This window comes from Nycticebus coucang, chromosome 9 (assembly GCF_027406575.1).
Source record: "Nycticebus coucang isolate mNycCou1 chromosome 9, mNycCou1.pri, whole genome shotgun sequence".
Lineage (NCBI taxonomy): Eukaryota > Metazoa > Chordata > Mammalia > Primates > Lorisidae > Nycticebus > Nycticebus coucang.
In genome coordinates, this window is record NC_069788.1 from 112,181,595 (window position 1) to 112,201,763 (window position 20,169).

The 20,169-nt window shown below is 40.4% G+C and overlaps 1 protein-coding gene and 1 pseudogene across 13 annotated transcripts in view; both read left to right on the top strand.

The window, feature by feature from the left end:
* NUMB (NUMB endocytic adaptor protein) overlaps positions 1 to 20,169 on the top strand; it is a 231,516-nt gene that overhangs the window by 141,376 nt on the left and 69,971 nt on the right. For 11 of the 13 annotated variants that reach the window (XM_053603428.1, XM_053603432.1, XM_053603435.1 and 8 more), the window contains one exon: positions 1,238 to 1,378. The exons of the other annotated variants lie outside the window; for them this stretch is intronic. In XM_053603428.1, the coding sequence (XP_053459403.1) occupies positions 1,253 to 1,378 (126 nt within the window). In that variant the 5' untranslated portion in view covers positions 1,238 to 1,252. The remainder of the gene's footprint in view (positions 1 to 1,237; positions 1,379 to 20,169) is intronic. 13 annotated transcript variants of the gene reach the window in all.
* Positions 4,658 to 4,770, top strand: LOC128595113 (uncharacterized; annotated as a pseudogene).

A 20,169-nucleotide genomic window follows, 5' to 3' on the forward strand; every position in this document is an offset into this window, starting at 1 on the left:
ATATTACTTGCTTTGTCCTAATAAAACATTTTCTTCAAGTATGTTTAAATGAAGCTTTATAGTATTCTTCATAAGGAATAATCTTTCATAAAAAGGTCCCCACATTTCAGTGTCTCAATGTGTTTTTCCTAATGAATATGAAAGTCTTTAGAAACTGTTAGCTCTCGATAATTTGGCCTATATGTACAAATTTCCGTTTTCAGGAGTTGGAATGGATATGAAAAGTAGATCTATAGGGAGAATTTCTCATTGGTTTATTAAAATTAAAGTGCTTAAAAGTTCTTACAGGGTGGTGCCTGTGGCTCAGTGAGTAGGGCGCCGGCCCCATATGCCGAGGGTGGCGGGTTCAAACCCAGCCCCGGCCAAACTGCAACAAAAAAATAGCCGGGCGTTGTGGCGGGCGCCTGTAGTCCCAGCTACTCGGGAGGCTGAGGCAAGAGAATCGCGTAAGCCCAAGAGTTAGAGGTTGCTGTGAGCCGTGTGACGCCACGGCACTCTACCCGAGGGCGGTACTGTGAGACTCTGTCTCTACAAAAAAAAAAAAAAAAGTTCTTACAATAACATTTCTTCAAATCCTACTAGAATTTGTGGTAGATTTTATAAGGACTAGTATTGTTGACCTTTCAAAAAGTAAGATGAGGCTTGGCACCTGTGGCTCAAGTGAGCCATACACATGAGCTGGTGGGTTCAAATCTAGCCCGGGCCTGCCAAACAACGACGGCTGCAACCAAAAATAAGTCGGGCATTGTGGCAGGCCCCTATAGTCCCAGCTACTTGGGAGGCTGAGGCAGGAGAATCACTTGAGTCCAGGAGTTGGAGGTTGCTGTGAGCTGTGATGCTACGGCACTCTACCCAGGGCAACAGCTTGAGACTCTGTCTCAAAAAAAATAATAAAATGAAGTTTGTTTGAACTTAGTCCTACTCTAGAAGGAAGTATATTCATTTCTGATTTTCCTTAAACTAAACCTTTAATTTAGGACATTAGTTTTTTTTTACTAGTATGGTAATCCAAAGTTTAAACAAGTGAGAAGTTATTAGTCACATGTATTGGCATGAGCCTGTAGTTCTAGCTGCTCAGGAGGCTGAGTCAGGAGGATCCCTTGAGCCCAGGAATTCAAGGTTGCAGTGAGCTATAATGAGGTCACTGTGCTCCAGCTCGGGTAACAGTGAGACCCTGTCTCACAAAAAAAAATTGCAAAAGTAATAATTTTTTTTTCATATTTCTTTTACTTTGCAGATTGTAAAAATTAAAATGAATAAACTACGGCAAAGTTTTAGGAGAAAGAAAGATGTTTATGTTCCAGAGGCTAGTCGTCCACATCAGTGGCAGACAGATGAAGAAGGCGTTCGCACTGGAAAATGTAGCTTCCCAGTTAAGGTAAGAACAAATGTTTCTGTAAGTTGATAGGTAGAAAAGAATTGACGATCTAGTGTACGTAAAACACCATTAACTAGGACAGTAAAAAGAGAACCCTACAAAATCTAACCCCTTCATATTCTGCTTCACTGATAGAATTAAATGAAATGGAAAATAGATTTATAATTAGTGATTTTCTTTCTTTTTTTTTTTTTGGCTGGGGCTGGGTTTGAACCCGTCACCTCCGGCATATGGGACCGGCACCCTACTCCATTGAGCCACCGGCACTGCCCTTTTTTAGTTGTTGTTGTTGAGACAATCTTAACCTGGGTAGAGTGCTGTGTCATTAATAGCTCACAGCAACCAACTCTTGGGCTTAAGCGATCTTCTTGCCTCAGTTTTTCTATTTTTAGTAGAGATGGGGTCTCACTCTTGCTCAGGTTGGTCTCCAACTCTTGAACTCAAGCAATCCATCTGCCTTATCCTCCCAGAGGTGCTAGGATAACAGGCATGAGCCACCTCGCCCAGCCCAAAATTACAGCTTTTAATCATCGACATCATTAAAACTAATGCCTTTATTTACTAGGTCAGAAAAATGGAAGCTCACAGAGTTTAAGAACATAGTGAAAATGGGAGAGCTTGCTGTGTAGGTGCTTTTCTTTCTTTCTTTCTTTTTTTTTTTTTTTTTTTTTTTTTTGAGACAGTATCTCAAGCAATCGCCCTGGGTAGACTGCTGTGATGTCATAGCGCACAGCAACCTCCAACTCAAGTGATCCTCCTGCCTCAGTTTTTCTATTTTTTAATAGAGACAAGATCTCGCTTTTGCTCAGGCTGGTCTTGAACTCAGGAGCTCAAGCAATCCACCCACCTTGACTTCCCAGAGGGCTAGGATTATAGGCGTGAGCCACTGCGCCTGGCCTTGTGTAGGTGCTTTTCCTTACTGCATCTTGAGACTCTGGAAAAGAAACATATTTAAGGACATGGAAAAAATGTTCATTTACATATTATATACTATTTAATGAAAAGAAGCACTATATTATTGTATAGTTACACAAGCTCAATGTGAATATATTAAATCTGGGGGCAAAAAATAGAAGAAACTAAGACAAAATGTTAATATCTTGAAAAATATTGGTTGATTGAGACAGGGTCTTAAACTCTATGGCACAGACTAGGGTATAGTGGCATCATTATTACTGTCTATAACCTCAAACTTTTGGGCTCAAGTGATCCTCCTGCCTCAGTAGGGACTATAGGCACCTGCCATGGTGCCCAGCTTAGTTTTTTACTTATTATAAAGTAAAGATGTAAAGATGATGAGGTCTCACTATCTTGTTCAGGCTGGTGGTCTCAAACTCCTGGCTTCAAGTGATTCTCCCACCCCCGCCACTCAGGATTAATAGGTATGATGCAACCGTGCCCAGCCAAGAAATTTTTAGTTTGATATTAAAAATTAATTTTTTCTCTATTTTCTATATATTCTTATGAATGTAAATATTCTTATGATTTCCTCCCTCCCTTTCACTGCCTCAGTACCATTGACTAAAGAAAAGTATAGTATAGTATAGAAAGAAAAGTATCTTTATTACAAGAAAAGTGATTTGTAGAACATACAAGTTAGATAAATATGTAGCTTTTTAAACATACTAATTTTCTATAGTCAGTAATTAAGCATTTTCCTGCTTACATGGCTTTATTTACTTAACTAACTCATTTGCTGACTTTTTATAGGAATAATAGCCTTAAGTATTTTATTCTCAAATGTTTAATATGACATTAAGATATGAAAACTCTTACATAAAAACAGACACTCTTGTCTTTTTTTTTTTTTTTTTTTGTAGAGACAGAGTCTCACTTTATGGCCCTCTGTAGAGTGCTGTGGCCTCACACAGCTCACAGCAGCCTCCAATTCCTGGGCCTAAGCGATTCTCTTGCCTCAGCCTCCCGAGCAGCTGGGACTACAGGCGCCCACCACAACGCCCGGCTATTTTTTGGTTGCAGTTTGGCCGGGGCTGGGTTTGAACCCGCCACCCTCGGTATATGGGGCCGGCGCCTCACCGACTGAACCACAGGCGCCACCCGACACTCTTGTCTTTACTAGCTCTTCCCACAATAATGGGCTTATGTGGCTACAGAAGTTGAGTATTAAGTATGTAGAAATGGACGCTCTGATACAGTATTGGTTGCTTTGAGTATAAATGTCAGCCAGTTTGTGTGTGTGTGTGTGGGGGGATATTTGGAAATATATATGAAGATTTTTTTTTTTTTTTTTTTTGAGACAGTCTCAACTTGTCACCCTGGGTAGAGTGTTGTGGCATCATAACTCACAGTGACCTCCATCTCTTGGGCTGAAGAGATCCTCTTGCCTCAGTTTTTTTATTTTTAGTAGAGAAGCAAAAACCTTGCTTTTGCTCATGCTGGTCTCGAACTCGTGAGCTCAGGCAATCCACCCGCCTCCCAGAGTGCTAAGATTACAGGCATGAGCCACCTCACCTAACTTATTTATTAAGATTTTCTTTTTCTTTTTTTTTGAGACAGAGTCTTAAGCTGTTGCCATAGGTAGAGTGCCATGGCATCACAGCCTACAGCAACCTCAAACTCTTGAGCTTAAGTGATTCTTCAGCCTCCCAAGTAGCTAGGACTACAGGCACCCACCACAACGCCCGGCTATTATTTTTTGGTTGTAGTTGTTGTTGTTTGGCAGGCTCTGGCTAGGTTTGAACCCACCAGCTCCAATGTATGTGGCTGGTGCCCTAGCCACTGAGCCACACGTGCCAAGCCACTATTAAGATTTTAAATGCAGGGCGGCGCCTGTGGCTCAGTCGGTAAGGCGCCGGCCCCACATACCGAGGGTGGCGGGTTCAAACCCGGCCCCGGCTGAACTGCAACCAAAAATAGCTGGGCATGGTGGCGGGCTCCTGTCGTCCAAGCTACCCGGGAGGCTGAGGCAAGAGAATTGCTTAAGCCCAGGAGTTGGAAGTTGCTTTGAGCTGTGTGATGCCATGGCACTCTACCCGAAGGGCATAAAGTGACACTCTGTCTCTACAAAAAAACAAAAAACAAAAAAAAAAAAAAAAAAAAGATTTTAAATGCACTTTTTTTTTTTTGAGACAGAGTCTCAAGCTTATCACCCTGGGAAGAGTGCTGTGGTGTCATAGCTCACAGCAACCTTCAACTCTTGGGTTCAAGTGATCCTCTTGCCTCAGTTTTTCTATTTCTAGTAGAAACAGGGTCTCACTTTTGCTCAGGCTTGTCTTGAACTCATGAGCTCAAAGCTATCCACCTGCCTCGACCTCCCAGAGTGCTGGGACTACATAAATGCACTTTTCATTTGACCTGCAATTTTACATTTCAGATTAGCATGTACCCTGCACAAGGATGACATGCAAATTCCTGAAGCATTCTATATTTTTATCTTTTATATTTACCTGTGGATTAAATGTGGAGAACATAGAGGGTGAACATAAAGTTCATGTACAATTTAAAATAGTTTAACATGGTAAATTGCACACAAACTTTATGTCTACCCTGACTTTTTATCTTTTGTATTTATTTATCTGGATTAAATGTGGCGAATATTCTCCTAAGTAAAGTATCTCAAGAATGGAAAAGCAAGCATCCCATGTACTCAATACTATGTTCAGATTAGTAGATCAACAACTATAGACCACACAAGAGAAAAACAACTCAGTTCAAGGAGTGGGGTAGGGAGTTTGATAAGTTCCCACATAAGGAGTACAATGTAGGTACGTTACTTGGGTGAAAGTCTGAACTGCAGCCCCAACTTCACCTTATAAACACAATGTAACCTAATCATATGTACCCTCATATTAATCCAAAATTACAAAAAGAATTGCATTTAAGTACTTTTATAGATGTACTGACATAAATCATCATGCTAACATTATTTGTAATGTCAAAAATCTGGAAACAGCCTCGGCGCCTGTGGCTCCAGTGGCTAAGGTGTTAACCATATACACCAAAGCTGGTGAGTTTGAATCCAGCCTGGGCCCGCCAAACAACAATGATGATTGCAACCAAGAAATAGCTGGGCGTTGTGGCAGGTGCCTATGGTCCCAGCTACTTGGGAGGCGGAGGCAGGAGAATCACTTGAGCCCAGGAGTTGGAGGTTGATGTGAGCTGTGATGCCACAGCACTCTACCCAGGGCAACAGCTTGGGGCTCTGTCTCAGAAAAAAAAAAAAAAAAGTCTGGAAACAAATGCCCATCTTTCTGGAATTGATTAAAGAAACTATGGCATCCATTCAATGAAATTCTTTGTAGTTATTTAAAAAAGAATAAAGTAGATCTATATTCATGTCTTTAGCAAATATTTTTGAATAGTAATGCATGCCAGGCATATGCTAGGTAGTAAGCAAAAAAGATGTAGACTTTCATTAGATATTTGCATTAATAACTTATGATTACAAACTTAGATACATGCTTTTAAGAAAGAAAATTCGATTCTGTAAGAGCATGTAACAGAAAAATTTAACCTAGACTAGAGGACTAGAGTTAAGGCTTCCTTGAGAAAGCAGTTGACCTGATATCTAAATATTGCATTGGAATGAATTAGTTGAAACAGTCAGCAGAACATCAGAAGATTATGGGAAGTATGTACAGAGAGGTTCTGGGTGATGGCAGGAAAGAATGGTAAAGGGAAGCAGAAGTGTAGAAAGTTGAGTAAGATGACCTTGGAGACTTAAAGTGGGGCAGGATCTTATAGGCCATGTTAAGGATTTTGTACTTAATGAAGGGAAGCCAGTCAATGGTGCCTTCATCATTCATTTATGTATTTTGTGTAGAAAAAAATATATAAATTAATGTATTTTATGCATTTTTAAGCATTTTAAAATGTGTACTTTAGTGGTATTAAGTACTCTCATTGGTGTACAGTCATCACCAGCATTCATCTTCCAAACTTTGTAAATGGTTTTTTTTAAAGCAAGAATGCGACACTAGAAAAGCATTTTTATAAAAAGACTCTGTCCTGTAGTCCTAGCTACTTTGGAAGCTAAAGCATGAAGATCACTTGAGCCTAAGAGTTTGAGGTTGCTGTGAGTTATGATGGCACTATGGCACTCAATCCTAGGGGGAAAGAGTGAGACTCTTTTTTTTTTTTTTTTTTTTTGTAGAGACAGGGTCTCACTTTATGGCCCTCGGTAGAGTGCCGTGGCCTCACACAGCTCACAGCAACCTCCAACTCCTGGGCTTAAGCGATTCTCTTGCCTCAGCCTCCCGAGTAGCTGGGACTACAGGCGCCCGCCACAACGCCCGGTTATTTTTTGGTTGCAGTTTGGCCGGGGCCAGGTTTGAACCCGTCACCCTCGGTATATGGGACCGGCGCCTTACCGACTGAGCCACAGGCGCCGCCCAGAGTGAGACTCTTGTCTCAAAAAAAAAAAAAGGAATGTCTACAATTTGGTTTGAAGGTAGGCCATAGTAGATGATGCAAGGAACCTATTGAAAGATTATCACAGTAATTCAGAGGAGAGAGATAATGGTAGTTGACTGTGGAGTTGAAGGAAAATTAAATAAATTGATAGATAAAAGGTAAAGGCAATAGGAATTGGAGACAGACTAGATCTAAGAAATGAAAAAGAGTGATATTAAAAGTGACCCCTAATTTCTTGTCGCCCTGAACAGAAATGATGATTATTGACGTAGAAAATACTAAAAGAATATTCTGGCTGGGCATGGTGGTTCATGCCTGTAATCCTAGCACTCTAGGAGGCAGAAGCAGGTGGATCACTTAAAGTCAGGAGTTTAAGACCAGCCTGAGCAAGAGTGAGACCCCATCTCTACTAAAAGAAGAAAAATTAGCCAGGCATTGTGGCAGGTGCCTATGGCCTCAGCTCCTCAGGAGGCTGAGGCAGGAGGATCACTTGAACCCAGGAGTTTGAGGTTGCTGTTAGGTGGGCTGATGCCACAGTACTCTAGCGTGGGTAACAGAGTGAGATCCCATCTTAAAAAAAAAAAAGAAAAAAGTATTCTCTGCATGTGCTTGTACAGAACGATGACATCAATGTATTTATTATTAAGTGATAAAACTTAGATGCAGAACTGTGTATATGGTGTGATTTTTGTCTGTAGTCAAAAGGAAAAAACACATATGTTTTATATTATTTGTAAGAAATACCTGTAAGAAGACACAAGTAACTCTGAACTGTAGAGTGGATGTGAAGGATTGGGGATCTTTTACCTTGCAGTGTATGTCCTTTGGAACTACTGACATTTCTTATCGTGAGCATATATTATATTTATAATAGTTTTTAAAACATCATTCATACAATTATGAAATATCTGTTGAAATAATTGAAGTAAAGTTAATTGAAGTACTTCTAGTCAGCTGCGAAATAAATAACTTTTAAGTATTTTGTATAAGTAAAGTTGATTATCTTTCAGTATAATTCTCATTTGTCATAAGAAACAGCTAACTAGATGGGATAGACTTGAGAGACTGCGCAGGTGAGGCAGCTTATTTAGGGTTTTTTTTGTTTGGTTCTTTCCAAGTGGCCTTTTGAATTCCTTTCTCTAAGACATTCATTCTCTCTGCTCTGTTGTGTCCTTCTTACCTGCTTTCTCTCCCCACAACCTCTTCCTCTCCCTAACCCACATACTTACATTCTCCTGACCCCCAGGGTAGGACAGGAGAGTCAAAACCTGAATTTTTTTTTTTTACTATAACCTAGAAGTAGATGCATTTCCTCAGTCAGATGTAACTAGGCAAATGATGTCTTCCACTGCCTTGTCTTAGAGACCATTTTGAACTAGTAGTAAGTTTGGTATAAAAAGGGTTTCATGGAGGCAGCTAGTTAGGGTGGTGAGGATGCTCACTAAGGAAGAATAGGTTTGAGATCAGAGAAGATGAGATCCTTGTGAGGGATGACCGCTCATCGAACATGCATCTCCTCACTGACCAAGAAAAGACAATGAGTTTTAATTTGGTGTTACAAATAAATTTTAGAGTGTAGGCAAATTTACAAATGCCAAATTCTTTTTTTTTTTTTCTGCTGCTAAACCGGTCTTTGTTTTCACATCCAGTGTACATTAACACTTAGGATCTCATTTTGATGATTTACCAAATGCCAAATTCTTAAATGATGAGAGGTTTGACTATACACAAATTGCCATTAAAGTTGTGGGTAGGTCAGATTGCCTAGGAAAGTGAAAAGAGAAGAAAGCCTAGGACAAGCCTTGAACACCAACATGGAAGGACAGGCAGTGAAATAGGTTTGAAAGAAGGAGAATAAGAAAGAGTGGCCAGAGAGGTAGAAGGGAAACTGAATGTGGTCTTAGAATCCAAGGTTTGAACATAGGAAAAAGCGGTTAAATGCAATAAAGGGATCAAGTGAGAAATGAAACCTCATTATATTAAAAACTTGAAAGTCTTGGTAACTTTTGATGACAATAGCAGAATACACAGTGGAATCATTGAGGTTGGAATCCAGATCGAAGAGTGAATAGATACAAAATAAGGGAAACAAGTTATCTAGAAATTACTAATTTGAAAAGTTGTCTGAAAGGTTTTGTAAGGTTGGAAAGAGGTGGAAGGGAGAGGTTACAAGAGGTATGAGGACACTTTTGGTGGTGGTGGCAACAAGATGGAACAATTAAGTTTGCTAACTCATCCTAGAAAAGTGCTTTCTACCTAATTGCTGAAAATCACTATGGTCACCAGATAGCCAAGGGGAGTACTTCAAAGGTGACTGTAGTGATATTCAACAATGAGGTAGGCAGCACTTTCTCTAGGATGAGTTCAAGAAGTTCATTGTCCAACCTCGTATGTTTATTATGTTGATCATGACGATGGTGTCTCTTCAGCAAACTGGAGATTTTAGATATGTACAGTTGTGTATCACTTGTACTTCAATAAAGCTATTAAAAGTTTCAAAAATAGGGCGGCGCCTGTGGCTCAAGGAGTAGGGCGCCGGTCCCATATGCCGGAGGTGGCGAGTTCAAACCCAGCCCTGGCAAAAAAAAAAAAAAGTTTCAAAAATAAAAGTCTGTCTTCAAAGGAGAGCAGCCAGTAGCAAAGTGAATGTGAAGTTGAGGAATGTGTGTATATAGTTTTCTTAAAAACAGTTTTTTTTAGATATAATTTACATACCCTGAAGCTTACTTATTTAAAGCAAATAAGTCACTCATGGTTTGGTTTTGTGTTGAGTTTTCTTTTTCAGATGGAACAGCTTGAGCATAATTAAATTTTTTTTTGCACAGGAACACATAGGGAGTAGTTCATTTTAGACTAGAAGATGAATGTCACTTCTATTTTAACAGGAGCAAAAGTGGAAAATAGGGTGCAAATGTACGTCAGTTTGTGGTATTAGTGGCTTGAGATTGATGGAGTTCTATTCTGAAGATACAGTTTCTCCAGGAAATAGGAAGTGAAGACATTTGTACAAGAGTGAGTAGAGAAGTAGAGAAGTTGTAAAACTGCATTTTGAGGACAGTGGAACAGTTACTCTAGAGAACAGGAGAAAGAGGCTTATAGAAATGCAGACAATTATTAGATAGTAATCAAATGAAACTGCAACTAGTTTGATATCTGCTGGGTATGTAGAAATATACTGGTACCTATATAATTATAATAATTGAGTAATAGACTAATGATTTTGACATAATTAAAGTAGGTTTCAAAGCTTGTCTTACAATCCTCCCTCTGAGTATAACAAAAGAGAGATTTTAATGTTACAAATGAAATATTACTGGCTGGGGGGTGGTGGCTCACACCTGTATCCTAGCACTATGGGAGGCCGAGGTGGGTGGATTGCCTGAGCTCAGGAGTTCAAGACCAGGCTGAGAAAGAATTGAGACTCTGTCTCTAAAAAATAGACAGAAAAATTAGCTGGGCATTATGGCAAGCACCTGTAGTTCCAGCTGCATGGGAGGTTGAGACAAGAGAATCACTTAAGCTTAAGAGTTTGAGGTTGGGGCTCAGCACCCATAGCACAGTGGTTATGGCACTAGGCACATGCACCAAGTGTGGTGGGTTCAAACCCAGCCCAGGCCAGCCAAACAACAATGACAACTGCAACCAAAAAATAGCGGCTGTGGCAGGTGCCTGTAGTCCCAGCTACTCAGGAAGCTGAAGCAAAAGAATCACTTAAACCCAAGAGTTTGAGGTTGCTATGAGCTGTGACGCCATGTCACTCTACTGAGGGCAACATAGTGAGACTCTGTCTCAAAAAAAAAAAAAAAAGTTTGAGATTGTCATGAGCTACTACGCCACAGCACTCTACCGAGGGTGACAATATGAGACTCTGCCTCAAAACAAACAAAAAATAAATAAATGAAATATTACTTATGCAAAACTTAACCTAATAGTTCTCAAAGTGAAATCTCTAAAACCTTTTCAAGCAGCCCTAAGATATTTTCTTTTCCAATCATATATCTTCATAATGCTAGTCTTTCTTGATATACTTCAACTAAAACAACATATTACAACAGATTAAATATAGACACAATATGAGAATCCAATTTTCTCCCAATAAACAGGATATTAAAGAAATTTGCAAAAATGAAAAAATCAGAAAATGCTACTTTCTTACTAAATTTTTTTTTAGAAAATATAGTTATTTTTCATTAAAAATATGTTATTTAAGTTGCTGTATAATGGAGTTCATTATTTTATTTTATTTTACTATTTATTTTTTTTCTTTTTTGAGACAAAGTCTCACTATGTTGACCTCAGTAGAGTGCTGTGGTCACAGCTCACAGCAACCTCTAACTCTTGGGCTTAAGCGATTCTCTTGCTGAGTCAGCCTTCCAAGTAGCTGGAACTACAGGCACCCACCACAACGCCCAGCTACTTTTGTTGTAGTTGTCATTGTTGTTTAGCAGGCCCGGGCCACATTTGAACCTGCCAGCCTGGGTGTATGTGGCCAGTGCCCTAACCACTGAGCATGGGCACCAAGCCAAGTTCGTTATTTTAAAATGAATTAAATATCTTTAAAACTTCTTACTTGGTCTCCCAGAGTGTTAGAATAATAGGCGTGAGCCACTGCACCTGGCCTGAAAGCCTTTAAAAAACGTAAATAAATAGAGACAAGGTCTTTCTCTGTCCCAGGCTGGAATACAGTGGCTTGATCATAGCTAACTGCATCCTCAAACTCCTAGGCTCAAGTGCTCCTCCTGCCTCAACTTCCCAAGAAGCTGAAACTGCAGGTGTGCACCACTGTGGCTGGCTAATTTCTAAACTTTATTGTAGAAACTAAGTCTTGTTATGTTGCCTAGTCCTAACTTCAAGTGAACGCCTAACCTCAAGCGATTCTCCCACCTTGACTTGTCAAAGTGCTGGGATTACAGGTGTGAGCCACCGTGCTTATCTAGCCTCAAGCTTTTGATAGATGTTTGGTACCTGAGTGATATATGCATTGGCCACACCAACCTGTTCGGTCTTAAAAATTATTTTGTTTATCCTGACATTGAACATTTTTTTGCTGGAGATAATTTTATTGCTTAAGTATGACAATCTTCTACATCTACAATAATGTTTCATTTCAAAGCTGGCTCACAGTGTAACTTTTGGAAGATAGTCTGTGTGACAAGCAGTGATCCAAACTCAAGTTAATGTATGGCACCAGTGAAATGAATCAGCTAAAGTGACAGCTGGTTCAACACATACATTGTATTCACAGCTAAGTTTGCTAGCATGGTGGCGAAGACAACTACATCATAATTTGCTGTTCTGTCTGACATATTAAGAATTTTAGAGAAACATGTCTTTGGATCAGAGCAATAAGGTATTTGAGATAAGTTCAACTCCATTTAGTAACTCTTAAGAACTTATTGTCTTTGTGGCACAATATGCAGTAAAATTTCTGTTACATGATATTGTTAGAGAATAGTTGGAAATATCTGATTATTTGAAGCCAAGATGGAACTCTAGTAATCTCCATCTATACAGTCCCTTTCTTAAATGTGAATTATATTTTTATAATAAAAATTAGTTTATTAAAATAGCATTAAATATAATTTAAACTTAATTTTTTATACAGACTCCCACTTTGTTGCCCCTTGGTAGAGTACTGGGGCATCATAGTTCACAGCAACCTCAAATTCTTGGGCTCAAGTGATCCTCTTGCCTCATCCTCCCAAGTAGCTGGAACTATAGGTGCCCAACACAACATACAACATGCAGCTATTTTTAGCGATGGAGTCTCACTTTTGCTCAGTCTGGTCTCAAACTCATGAAGCTCAAGCCATCCACCTGCCTCAGCCTCCTAGAGGGCTAGGATTATATGCATGAGCCACTGTGCCTGGATCTAAAATATTTTTTTATTCATTTGAGACAGTCTCACTTTGTTGCCCTCAGGAGAGTGCCGTGGTGTCACAGCTCACAGCAACCTCAAACTCCTGGGCTGAAGTGATTCTCTTGCCTCAGCCTCCCAAGTAGCTGGGACTACAGGTGCCCACCACAATTCCCGGCTATTTTTTGTTGCAGTTGTCATCGTTGTTTTAGCTGGCTTGAGCTGGGTTCCAACGCACCACTCTCGGTGTATGTGGCTGGCGCTGTAACTACTGTGCTACAGGCGCTGAGCCTTCCAGTGATACTTTTAACTGTTTGTGTTTGTGCTTCTACCATTGGTCATATTTTCATTGTTTTAGATAATATGGCTTTACTGTCAGGTTTGTTTTTCTTTTTTTATTTTGTTTTATTTTTGAGATGGATCTCACTCTGCCATCCAGGCTGGAGTGCAGTGGTGTAATCATAGCTTACTGAAATCTTGAACTCCTGGCCTCAAGTGATCCTCCTCAGCCTCCTATGGGCAAGGTCCACCACACCCAGCTAATGTCTGTTTTTAGTTTACCCATTTTTCCTGTTTTTCTGTTGTTCCTTACGATGAAGAAGAAGGATGATTTAACCCACACATCTTTCCCTCTTCCTTTTGGCCAACCTCTATTTGGATTTTTGGAATTAGATTTTTTTTTTTTTTTTTGTAGAGACAGAGTCTGACTTTATGGCCCTCAGTAGAGTGCCGTGGCCTCACACAGCTCACAGCAACCTCCAACTCCTGGGCTTAAGCGATTCTCTTGCCTCAGCCTCCCGAGTAGCTGGGACTACAGGCGCCTGCCACAACGCCCGGCTATTTTTTGGTTGCAGTTTGGCCGGGGCCGGGTTTGAACCCGCCACCCTCGGTATATGGGGCCGGCGCCCTACCGACTGAGCCACAGGCACCGCCCTGGAATTAGATTATTTTTAGTTCAACTGTTAGTTTCCTATACTTACAAATTTATTGTTCCATCAGTTTTAAATGGTATCTCTTGATTCTGCACCCTGTAAAAAAATACTAAAATTCCTTACTTTCTTAACTTCATACTTAAATCAGCTATGTGTTTTTTTTTTTGTAACATTATATAGGTCATTAACATTTGCTTTTTATACTTTAGCCATTAATTAAATCTTCCATTCTGTGTCTTGAGTTTACTGTAAGAGTTTTCATTAATATGGTTTAATGTAGGGCTAAGTAATGTGCTACATTTGCTTCACTGTGAGACCAGTAATTCATTGAGGTATTCAACAGATACTTACCGAGTCAGCTTGTATCCGGCAGTGTTGTAGGTACTTAGAATACAGTGAACACCACAGACCAAATCCTTGCACAGTACTTACATTCTACTGGGTATTAGACAGTGAGCAAATAAATATATAAAGTATTTGGTATAACAAAGAGAAATTAGGGCTGTGAAGTGGGCATGCTAGGTAAGGTGACAACCTGAGGTAAACAGCCACTGGCCAGGTGCTATGGGCCTCCAGGGATGAGGAATGGGGTAGGGATAGCACTGAACCTCAGGAGACATCCCCTCCCACTTGTTTCTTAGTTGAAGAAATAGGCCTACGGAATGCTGAGGTTGCAGGGTTACTGCCAGCTTTCCAAAGTAAGTTTTTGTCTTTGTAATTTTATCTGATAATGTACTGTTTTGAGGTAGGAAAGCTTGTTTACACATAGGAGGTAGCAAGAAAGTGTAGAAATTGGGCCACCAGGGCCCAGAATTCTGCCAGTAAGAATCCAAGAGTGGCCAGACGCAGTGGCTCATGCCTGTAATCTTAGCACTCTGGGAAGCTGAGGCAGGTGGATTGCCTGAGCTCAGGAGTTTAAGACCAGCCTGAGCGAGAGTGAAACCCTGTCTCTAAAAATAGCCAGGCATTGTGACAGCCGCCTGTAGTTCCAGCTACTCAGGAGGCTGAGGCAAGGGAATTGCTTGAGCCCAAGAGTTTGAGAATGCTATGAGCTATGACACCATGGCACTCTACCGAGGGCCGCAAAGTGAGACTGTCTCAAAAAAACAAAACTAGAATCCAAGAGTGCGGAAACAGAAAGACAGACAGCTGGTCAGACAGCTAAACAATACTTCTGTAAAATTAAACACCATACGGCAAGAACCTGCTCAGTAACTGCCGTCTTCCCTGATCTCTGTTCTTGCTTCCAACTTAGGACCAACCAGAGAAAACCAAGTATGCCCCCCAACCATTCACATAGGACACCCTGCTTTGAGTTAATGCCTCTAACCTCCTTAGACCAGCAGCCTTTGTCTGGGCACACGTCGAGCCTCCCTTTCTCCACTGTGAAGCTTTCTACTCTTCTTTCTGCTCCTCAGTTTCTACCAAACCAATCCCTACTAGCAAGTTCTGAATAAATAGCCTTTGCTTGTTCTTTAAAAAAGGAAGGGGGAGAGAGGGGAATTAAGCATGAAGTGAGTAATGGGGGGTTGCAATTTAAGATAGGATAATTAGGGATCCCCTCATTGAAAAAGTGTCTTTTGAGCAAAGACCCAAAGAAAGTGAAAAAGCAAGCATTTCATGTTATCGGAGGAAACAAATTATAGACAGAAGGAGGCAGCAAGAACAAAGGCTCTAGGACAGGAGTGTGGTTGGTATATTGGAAGCACAGTGACGAAGCCAGTGTATTTAGAGCCAAATGTGCAAATAGAGATGAGAACAGATAAGTAGCCTGACTCCAGATCATGCAGTTTAGTGTTCAGTACTGTTAGACCTATCCACCTACATTTTTACTGTAGGTGTTTTATAACACTCATACTATATACATACATGTAAAGCAGAAATAAAAGAAAAATTAATTATATCCACTGTGTAAGTACTTGGATATAACTACACTGGAAGACCTAAAATAGTACACCTTTATGTAGAATCACAGTGGAATCACAGCTGTAGAATCACAGCTGCAAATGTAGACTGACGTGATGTGTTGGTAACTATATGCCACACCAGGATTTTAAATGGTGATTGCAAATTTTCTGAAATGGTGAGCAACTCTTGATAAAATTCTTATCAAAATATATTTTTTTTTGGTTGACACAGCAATTGCATTTGTGCAAAGAAATGCTGTGTGCATATATGTGTAAAGTGGAGTATGGTCTAATCTACAATAATTACTAGTTTTTTTTATCTAGTCTAAGTGAATGTCCAGTAAACATTCAAATGTCATTTGCTGCTGAACTGATATTTCATATTTGTAATCTTGGCACTTTGGGAGGCTGATGAAAAAGGATCATTTGAGGCCAGGAGTTTGAGACCAGCCTGGGCAACATCACAAGACAAAAAATCTACCAAAAAGAAAAAAAAAACAGCAGAGGAAAATCTAGCCAGGTATGGTGGCATGGTGGCACGTTCCTGTAGTTACAACTACTCAGAAGTTCAATGCTGCAGCAAGCTATGCTCAAGTCATTGCATTCCAACCTGAGTGACAGAGTGAGACCCCCTCTCAAAAAACAAACAAGGGCCGGATGTGGTGGCTCACCCCTGTAAATCTTAGAACTTTGGAAGGCTAAGGCAGGTGGATTGCTTGAGTTCACGAGTTTGAAAGCAGCCTGAGCAAGACCCCTTCTCTAAAAAATAGAAAAACTATCTGGGCTTTGTGGCAGGCATCTGTAGTCCCAGCTACTTGAGAGGCTGAGGCAAGAAGATCCCTTGAACCCAGGTGAGGTTGCTGTGAGCTATGTATGACACCATAGCATTCTATCCAGGGCAACAGAGTAAGAATCTGCCTCAAAGAAAAAACAGCGCCATATAGGAAACTAAAATTTTGTAATCCATGGCCCCTCACTACCTAGAAATAATTTTCTCATTCATTGTCATCAGTAATGCCTGCATATATTTCCCAAACACCCCTATTGAAAAAGCATTAATGTAAGACTTCATAGACCTTTTATTAATTCTAAATAAAAGCCTTTTATTTAATTTTGTAATTCATAGGACTTTGACTTTTATTTAGAATGTAAGAAGTTATTAGAGAGATTGGAACAGAGAGGTAGCATTATAGACTTATGTTTCAAAAGGATTGCTCTGACTTGTGCAGAGAATGACTATAGAAGAGCAAGGGTGAAAGCAGAGAGATCAATTAAGAGGCTCTTATTAAAGTCCAGATGAAAGATGACGTGGCTTATGTCAAAGTGATAACAGCAGAAGTGGTAGGAAGGTGTCAAATTCTGAATATATTTTGTAGGTAGAGCTGGTAATATTTATTTACAGATTAGATTTGTAAAGTGTCACTAAGAGAAAAGTCAAGAAGTGTTCCAGTATTTTTGATCTGAACAATTGGAAGGTTAAAGTTGCCCTGTGTTAATTTGGGTAAGACTGTTGATAAAAGTGTAGATTTGTGAATGTGGGATAACAAGCATTCAATTTGGATGCTGTTGTAAATGGTATTTTTAAAATTTAATTTTCTGTTTATTGCCGTTATAGAAATGCAAATGACTTTTGTGTATTGAAATTACATGTAGCAACTTTGCTAAACTCAGTTTTTATTCTAGTATTTTATTTGAATATTGTTTTCACTAATAATATAATCTATGAATAATACATAGTTGAATTTCATTCTACTTTTGTTGTTGTTGCAGTTTTTGGCCTGGACTGGGTTCGAACCCACCATCCTTGGCACATGGGGCTGGCGCCCTACTCCTTGAGCCACAGGTGCCACCTCCCCCAACTTTTTATTTTTTATTTATTTTTTTTTTTTAGAGACACAGTCTCACTCCGTTGCCCTCAGTAGAGTGCTGTGATGTCACAGCTCACAGCAACCTCCAGCTCTTGGGCTTTAGAGATTCTCTTGCCTCAGCCTCCCGAGTAGCTGGGACTACAGGCGCCCGCCACAACACCCAGCTATTTTCTTGTTGCAGTTTGGCCAGGGGTGGGTTCAAACCCACCACCTTTGGTATATGGGGCTGGCACCCTACTCACTGAGCCACAGGCGCTGCCCTTCATTCTACTTCTTATATTTTTCTTTTTTTTTTGGCCCCATTTTGCTGGGCAGAGCCTGGGATACAGTGCAGATAGAGTTGGTGATAACAAGGACCCTTGCCTCCTTCCCAGTCTTGTTACAGTTTATCAAATTAAGCAAGTTCCCCTTTATTCTTGGTCAAGAAAAAAAAAATTTTTTTTAATTATGAGTGGAAACTGAGCTTTTTGTTTTGGGTTTTTTTTTTTTTTCTTTTTGGAGTTTTTGACCGCAGCCGGGTTTGAACCCATTACCTTGGGTATATGGGGTCAGCACCCTACTCCTTGAGCCACAGGCGATGTCCCAGAAACTTAGTTTTATCAAAAGCTTTTTCTGTGAAGAGGTAAATTCTCCTGATTGGGTTAGGCACAGTGGCTCACTCCTGTAATCCTAGCATTCTGGGAGACCAAGGCAGGAAGATCGCTTGAGCTCAGTTCAAGACCAGCCTGAGCAAGTGTGAGACTCCCCCTGCCCCCATCTCTATTAAAGATAGAAAAATTAGCTGGGCACAGTGGCAACTACTTGGGAAGCTGAGGCAAGAGGATCCCTTGAGCCCAGGAGTTTGAGGTTGCAATGATGACACCATTGCATTCTACCCAAAGTGAACAAGATTCTATCTCAATAAACAAAAAAAAAAGAGCGGCACCTGTGGCTCAGTGAGTAGGGCACTGGCCCCATATACCAAGGGTGGCGGATTCAAACCCTGCCCTGGCCAAACTGCAACAAAAAATAGCCAGGCACCTATAGTCTCAGCTATTTGAGAGGCTGAGGCAAGATAATTGTCTAAGCCCCAGAGCTGGAGGTCACTGTGAGCTATGATGCCATAGCACTCTACTGAGGGCAAGAAAGTGAGACTCTGTCTCTAAAAAAAAAAAGAGAGAGAGGGCGGCACCTGTGGCTCAGTGGGTAGGGCGCCAGCCCCATATACCGAGGGTGGCGGGTTCAAACCCGGCCCCAGCCGAACTGCAACAAAAAAATAGCCGGGTGTTGTGGCGGGCACCTGTAGTCCCCGCTACTAGGGAGGCTGAGGCAGGAGAATCGCTTAAGCCCAGGAGTTGGAGGTTGCTATGAGCTGTGTGACTCCACGGCACTCTACCAAGGGCCATAAAGTGAAACTCTGTCTCTACAAAAAAAAAAAAATAATAATAAATAAAATAAAATAAAAAAAAGAGAGAGAAAGAAAGCAAAAAGAAAGGAGGTATATTCCACTGATTGGATCTTTTGACTAGTCCACCAGCTTTACATTTCTGGAATAAATTCAGTTTGATTACTAGCCATTATGATCAAGTTGAGTTTACTGAATGTATTGCTGGATTCTGTTTGCTAATATGTTCAGAAATTTTACGTCTATTTTTGGGGTTTTGCTTTTTTTTTTTTTGAGACAGTCTCATTTTGTCTCACAGAAACCTCATTCTCTTGGGCTCAAGAAATTCTCTTGCCTCCCAAGTAGCTGGAACTACAGGCATCTGCCACAACACCCAGCTAGTTTTTCTATTTTTAGTAGAGATGGGGTCTTGCTCTTGCTCAGGCTTGTCTCGAACTCACGAGCTCAAGCAATCCACCTGCCTTGGCCTCCCAGAGTGCTAGGCATGAGCCACTATGCCCAGCCTACATCTATATTTTGAGACAGATTGGATTGGAAAGTTTCTTTTCTTGTAATATCTTTGTTAAGTTTTGTATTAATAGAATTGAAGCTAGATTACACTGTTCACAAGGTTCTATCTTCTTCTGGTTTCCTTCCATTCCTAGTGTATACTTTTCCAGGTGTTCCAAGTGAGAGCCCTGGGTATTCAATGGAGCCCATTCCTCTGGTAGTTTTTGGCGTTTTCACCTTGTTAAGGATGAACATTTTGTTAAACATATATCTCTGTTTTCTGTACTTCTATTGAATTGGTAGTTAGTTTTAGAGGCTTGATCAAATTTGTCTTTGATTCTTTTTTTCCCCCAGAAATACTTCATTAGTAGTGTGGACTATTATCAGAAGGCACACAATAGCTGATTAGCCTTTCATGATGAAAATAGCATTAATGATTATTGCCTAGACTTATTTATTTTTTTTTTTTAGAGACAAAGTCTCATTTTATTGCTCTCAGTAGAGTGCTGTAGTGTCACAGCTCACAGCAACCTCCAGCTCTTGGGCTTAGGTGATTCTTTTGCCTCAGCCTACCTAGTAGCTGGGACTACAGGTGCCCGCCATAATGCCCAGCTATTTTTTTGTTGCAGTTTGGCCGGGGCCAGGTTCAAACCCGCCACCCTCGGTATATTGGGCTGGCGCACTACCCACCAAGCCCTGCCTAGACTTATTAATTCATTAAGGTTTGCAAAATGATGGTACTCCAATTCTGCCATCCCTTCTTCATTTATTAATGTAATATATCTATAAAGCAAAACTTCCCCCCAATCTACTTACTGTTTGGTTACTAGTGGAATAGTTTAATTAGGAAAGGCAGTGTAATTTCATTTATGAAAGAAATGTTGAGCTTCAGAAATATCAGGCCCAGATTCAGTCATAAACAACATTACCAAAATAAATGGCTCTACCTATGTGATTATCTGCTTTAAAAAAAAAAAAAAA